Genomic DNA, 6,494 nt, shown 5'->3' with positions numbered 1-6,494 from the left:
CTCTAAGGTGTGGAACTTATGTTGTTCAGGGGTTACAGGAGAATCAAAAAAGGAAGGGAGAAATATTTCCTGTGACCTGTGGTAGGTGGATGCTACCTTAGGGAGGTATGAGGGGTCTGGTTTTAGGACTATTCGATCATGGAATATCAGTAAGAATGGTGGGTCTACTGATAGGGCCTGGATGTCACTAACACGTCTGGCTGAGGTCAGGGCTACCAAGAGGGCTACTTTATATGTGAGGACATTTAGAGGTATAGAATCTAGAGGCTCAAATGGGGAGCTGGTTAAGGCTTCTAGCACTAGATTTAAATCCCACGGAGGTAGACGGGGAATATGTACCGGGTTACTTCGTTCACAAGACTTAATGAATCTGGAGACCCATCTATCAGCGGCTATATTATATCCATATAGGGCTCCTAGCACTGATATCTGGACTCTTAAGGTGTTCACTGATAATCCTAATTCTCTACCTTTTTGTAGGAACTCTAGAATAGGTGTTATCGGAACCTGTTTAGTGAATGGTATTGTATGAAAGTCTAAGAATTTTTTCCATACCCTGCTATATATCAGGGTGGTAGATCTTTTTCTACTTAGTAGCAGGGTTTTTACTAGCTGTTCTGAAAAACCCCTTGAGCTTAGTAACTGCCGCTCAAGTTCCACGCCGTCAAGTGAAGCCCTTTCACTTGCGGGTGGAAAAACGGCCCCTGGAACAGTAGTTCCCTGTCCAATGGAAGAATCCATGGATCGCATAGACACATGCTCTGGAGGCAGGAGAACCACGGCCTCTTTGGCCAGAAGGGTGCAATGAGGATCACCCTTGCACGTTCCCTCCTGATCTTCCTGATCACTAGCGGAATTAGAGACATTGGAGGAAAGGCGTAAGCCAGTTTGAAGTTCCAAGGATGGTGTAGGGAGTCCAGCATGTCTGGATGATTCATGGAGTTCAGGGAAGCGAATCTTTCTACCTGTCTGTTGCCTCTTGTGGCAAATAGATCTATCTGAGGCACTCCCCATGCTCTTGTTATTAGTCTGAACACGGTTCTGTTTAAGGACCATTCTCCCTGGCGCAGCCTGTTTCGACTGAGGTAGTCCGCTTTGGTATTCTCTATTCCTCTGATGTGTAGGGCTGTTAGGGACGCAAGATGAGTCTCTGCGAACTGGAAGATCTCCCCTGCGATGGTCATCAGACTTCCTGACCGTGTACCGCCCTGACGGTTTACATAGGCCACTGTGGTGGAGTTGTCTGAGAAAACTCTTACATCTGCTCCTTGAATCTGTGGAAGAAAATAATTTAAGGCTTTCCCTACTGCTGTTAATTCTTTCCAATTTGACGAACATGATGATTCTGACTGATTCCAGGTATCCTGGACTATGTCATCCTCCATACGTGCACCCCATCCCGTAGGGCTGGCGTCTGTAGTAATTATTTTGGATGGATCTACTATCCAAGGTACACCCCCTGAAAGGTGTCCCATATCTAGCCACCAGGATAGAGATTCTATGACATCTCTAGAGAGAGTTAGTTTACTCTCTAGGTGTCCTTTCCGTCCCTGGGCTGACAGTACTTCGTACTGTAATTGGCGGGTATGGAATTGAGCCCATGGTACAGCCGGGATACATGAGGACAATGATCCTAATAAGGACATAGCCTTTCTTAGTGTCATGTAGGGGTTTTTTATTGCTTCTGACACCTTTGACTGTATAGTCATTTTCTTTGAATGCGGGAGGAAGCTTTTTTGACTTACGGAGTCTAGCTGGATCCCTAGAAACATTTGAGTAGTGTCTGGATTCAGTCTGGACTTTTCGAAGTTGATAATCCAACCCAACTCCTGCAGGGATGAGATTGTGTTAGACAACCGCAATTTACATTGAGCCACAGAATTTCCTATCACTAAAAAGTCATCCAGGTAGGGTATTATTAAAGTGTCCCGTTGGCGTAGATGAGCCATCACCTCTAACATCACTTTTGTAAAGATGCGGGGGGCCATAGCCCAAATGGCATTGCTACATATTGGAAGTGACGAACCTGTCCCTCCAGGATGACCGCTACTCTTAGATACTGCTGGTGTTCGGCATGTATAGGAAGGTGATAGTAGGCATCTTTTAGGTCTATCCCGGCCATGACACACCTAGGGAACAAAAGCTTGATGGTAGAACTAATGGATTCCATTTTGAAAGTGTGGTTACGTAAAAAGGAATTTAGTTTTTTGAGGTTTATGATGGTTCTGAATGAACCATCTGGTTTATTGATCAAGAATAAAGGGGAATAGAACCCCCTCCCTTCTTGATCTCGGGGAACCTCTATCAATACTTTTTTAGATAGAAGCGACAGGATCTCTGATTCTAGAGCTTTTTGTTGTTGTTGACCTCTCGGAGATGTTACAATAAAAGAATCCCAAGGGATCCTATCAAATTCTAATTTTAATCCGTTTCCAATAATGTCCAGAATCCAAAGACTAGATGTTATCAGCTTCCATTTAGAAAAGAACTATTTCAATCTACCGCCCACTTCATAATTAACGGTACTTATTATGTTTTTGGTTATAGGATCCGGAAAACAGAGCACCTCTTTGTTTTGGATCCTTTGTCTCCCAGCGCTCCCTTTGTTCAGTAGGTTTGTTCCTGGTAAAGGGGCGTCTCCTGAAAGCTCTCCTGTAAGAGGGAAGGAACTGGTTAGGGAAGCCTTTCTTCCGCTCTCCTGCCTTATTTAAGAGCTCGTCCAGAGTTTTCCCAAATAGGAACTCACCCTGGCAGGGGATCGCACAAAGTTTTGCTTTGGCCTGTGCGTCCCCTTTCCAATTTTTCAACCAGAGTGCTCGCCGGGCTGTGTTTACTAGGCCGGCTGACCTGGCTGTTAGGCGTAGCGAATCCACCGACGCATCGGCTAGAAATGCTACTGCATCTTTCATTAGAGGGATTTTCGACAGGATTGTATTTCTCGAAGCTCCACTTCTAATTTGTTCCTCCAGCTGCTCTGTCCATACTAGCAGTGACCTTGCAGTACAGGTGCTAGAGATGGCTGGTCTGAATGCCCCCGTATTAGCCTCCCATGACCTCTTAAGCAAGGCTTCTGCTTTTCGGTCTAACGGATTAGTTAGAGTCCCTGAGTCCTCCACAGGCAAGACCGACTGTTTAGAAGTTGAAGCCACTGCAGCATCAACTTTTGGTATCTTTTGCCAGGAATTAAGTTCTTCATCACTGAAGGGGTAGCGTCTTTTAGCAGAGGATGGTAAGAATCCTCTTGTATGTTGTTTCTCCCACTCTTTTTTAACCAGCTCCTTAATTGTGGGTATGGCGGGGAAGGACCTTCGTTTTCTTTGTCCTAACCCCGCAAACATGATGTCCTGCGCTGACTTCTTTCCCTTCTCATCTGGGCACCCCATCGTGCTCCTGACGGCTTTAATTAAACTGTCTACACTACTATTTGGTAGACAAAGCCCACCTTCATATTCCGACGAACTTGGCTGGGACTCCTCTTCATCAGAGGATTTTTGTACTACCTCTGACTCCGAGCTTACTGGAGATCGGGACCTGCTAGGCTGACGGGTACTGGTGCTACTTGTATGCGCCAGACCCTGCATCTCTTCGCGAATTATGGCTCTAAGGTCAGACGGAGTCATTACGTTTTCTTGCCGTAAGGTCAATATGATGCAGTCTGCACACAATCTCTTAGTATATGAGTCCGGGAGGGGTTGCAAACATAAGGCACATTCTCTGTGTTTGGTTTTATGTGTCCTTTTCTTAGTCTAGAAGAAGGGGATATAGGAGGAACATATATCAGCATATGGGAAGAGACTCTTAAAACTCACCCAGTGAAGCTGACAGGTACCGGTTCTGGAGGCGGATTCTTAGATGAAAGATCCTTCTGTTTGGTGGCAGATCGCTTTTCCTGGGATCGATCTCCACTTTTGGTGCTGCTCCTGGCGCTTGTCTCCTTACTGGGAGACCGCTCTGTTGCAGGCAAGTGCGCTACATCGGCCGGTGAAGCCATACTTACACACACCGGCCGACGCTAGTGCTGCACTTTTAAATCTGGCGCCGAATCTCCTGCCTCCCCGGACCCAACCCGGAAGTGCTCCAGTGACTTCCGGGTTAGACGCGCCGCTCCTCCTTACCATGCGGCGGCTGCTGGATAAGAAGCCGGCCGCTGAGCGCGCGCGTCCTCATGGAGCCGGGCGGACCAGCGGCACCGAACCCGGACCATGGTGACGATCAGACGAGGGGGGAGGCTGCAAACAGTGGCTCCCCCGCCGCTGCCTCTGGTACCGCAGCCCCTGCCGTTCCCACAGAGACCGACGCAGGCGGGTGCATGGCCCAGGAATCCTCTTGAACTGTAGGTACTTCGGGTTCCCATAGAAACAGGAAACAAACTGAGGAGGAGAGGGGACCGCCTCCTTTTATTCTGTAGGTTTCCTGTTCCTATGGGCGGATCCCTCTCTCTCATGTGGGGTGCTGTCGTGGCGAAGGGTAAAAATTCTATTTTTTGTTCCGCTTGTCTTCCCACCTATCTTGGTTTTTCCCTGGCTTCCTTCGGAAGAACCTCTTGCTCCGAAAGGGCCTCCTGTATGAAGGGAAACCCAGGGAGGGAAAGGATTTCTTTTTATCACCCGCTTTTTCTAGTATATAATCTAGAGTGGGCCCGAATAGGAACTCTCCTTCACAGGGGATGGTACACAATTTAGGCTTTGTCTGGAGATCTCCCGGCCAACAGTTCAGCCAAAGGGTTCGTCTTGCAGTATTAGAAAAAACTGCTGACCTAGCGGATAGTTTGATTGAGTCGGCCGAGGCATCTGCCAAGAAGGCAGCAGCTCCACGCATAACAGGTAACATATTTAAAATTGAGTCTCGGGATGACCTGTTTTTGAGCTGGCTTTCTAATTGGTCTAACCATACCATCAGGGAGCGAGATGTACATGCGGCAGCGACTGCTGGTTTAAGGCCTCCACCAGCCGCTTCCCATGAACCTCTGAGGAAGCCATCTGCCTTCTTGTCCATTAGGTCTTTTAAGACCCCCATGTCCTCAAACGGATGGATGCCTTAGCAATTGCCACATCCAGTTTAGGCGCCTTATCCCAGAAGGAACAGGATTGGTCATCGAACGGATATTTCCTTTTCGGAGTAAGTAGTGACTTTCTTATAGGCTTTTTCCACTCTTTTTTTAATTAAAGCCTGGATTTTCTCATTAAGGGGAAAGTCCCTTCTCTTTTTTTGGTCAAGCCCCCCGAACAATATGTCTTGAACGGATCTTTTTGGGTGAGGGTCTGCCAGCCCCATAGTGTTCCTAACGGCCTTAACCAGACTGTCAGTTTCCTCTATAGGAAAGCAACTACGGCCTCCCGAGGAAGATGAGGAGGAAGAATTAGATGTGTCTGAATCCATATCTTCCCCTGAATCACCAGATTCAGGAGACGGAGATCTGTGCTTAGTCTTCCTTCGCTTTTTCCCTCCTTTGAGGGATTTAAAGGTCTCTTCTACCTGGACTTTAATCAGATTTTTAAGGTCCGCTGCGAACCTGGGGAGGCCTTCTGACACTGTCTGCTGAATACAAACACTGCAAAGTCTTTTTCCCCATGAAGATGGAAGATCTTCTTTACATAAAGCACATATGTTATGTTTAGTTTTGCTTGCGCTTTTCTTCCCCTATAGTGAAAAACACAAAGATAGGCCCTCACTGTCACTAACTTTCACGAAGATCACTTACCACCTTATGGACCCATAAATACCGGTTGGGGACGATCCATGTTTGTTATCGCTTTATCCCTTGAGCCGGACATTACGCTGGACTCTTTGCTGTGCAGTGATCCAGAACGCCCTTTCCCGGTAGAGTCCTGGTGTCCTTTCTGGGTTCGTCGCTTCTGCTGCTGTGGCTGCGGAGATGCCCTGGGCAGGGAAGATACTTGCTCTGCATCGCTCATGGCCGGTAAGCACTGGCCAGTCTCCATTGGAAGCGTTTGCCCCCAGGTGTACCTTGCTAAAATAGCGGTGGATGGCGCCATTTTTTTTTAAAAAAATTTTTTATCCCGCGCATGCGCAGTTCAGCATCGCGCGCGAAATCCCGCGCTTGCGCAGTTCCTCCAGAGGCTGTGCACGCACACAGGGGCGAGGATCGCAGCGCTCGCGCTCGGTACCCTTCCGGCCACGCGTGCGCAAAGCCCCCTCTTGCTTGAAATCTCGCTCGTGCGCAGACGGGGGCAAGATGGCGCCATGCACCACCGCATGCTGACTCTTCGGAACTCCCGGGAACTGCAGCCCGCAGACTGACGCCAGGGAGCAAGACATCGGCTCCTATCCATAGAGGGACCCCCCTTGGATAGTGCTGCTGCTGGTGAGTCTTACCTAGAGAGGCGGCAGTCAGTCCCGCCACCTCTCTCCGCGCACCCTAAAGGCTACTAGTCCCAACGGTGGCGCTTCGGGTCACCACACCAGCCGAGGAAGGGGGGCCCCCGCTGCCTGCATCGGCTGATTGGCCCCGGAATTCCCACGACAAATCTTTT

At 48.6% G+C, this 6,494-nt stretch overlaps 1 protein-coding gene across 1 annotated transcript; it reads right to left on the bottom strand.

Moving 5' to 3' along the window:
• Positions 1 to 437: 437 nt before the first annotated feature.
• Positions 438 to 2,309, bottom strand: LOC143793699 (uncharacterized). Its single transcript, XM_077280734.1, has 3 exons — positions 2,027 to 2,309; positions 1,746 to 1,829; positions 438 to 1,274 (listed from the first exon to the last, which is right to left on the bottom strand). Exons 1-3 carry the CDS (start codon positions 2,168 to 2,170, stop codon positions 636 to 638), a joined length of 867 nt encoding a protein of 288 aa, XP_077136849.1. The 5' UTR covers positions 2,171 to 2,309; the 3' UTR covers positions 438 to 635.
• Between the last annotated feature and the right edge of the window lie 4,185 nt (positions 2,310 to 6,494).

This window comes from Ranitomeya variabilis, chromosome 1 (assembly GCF_051348905.1).
Source record: "Ranitomeya variabilis isolate aRanVar5 chromosome 1, aRanVar5.hap1, whole genome shotgun sequence".
Classification (NCBI taxonomy): domain Eukaryota; kingdom Metazoa; phylum Chordata; class Amphibia; order Anura; family Dendrobatidae; genus Ranitomeya; species Ranitomeya variabilis.
This window is presented reverse-complemented; position numbering and strand designations above follow the sequence as displayed.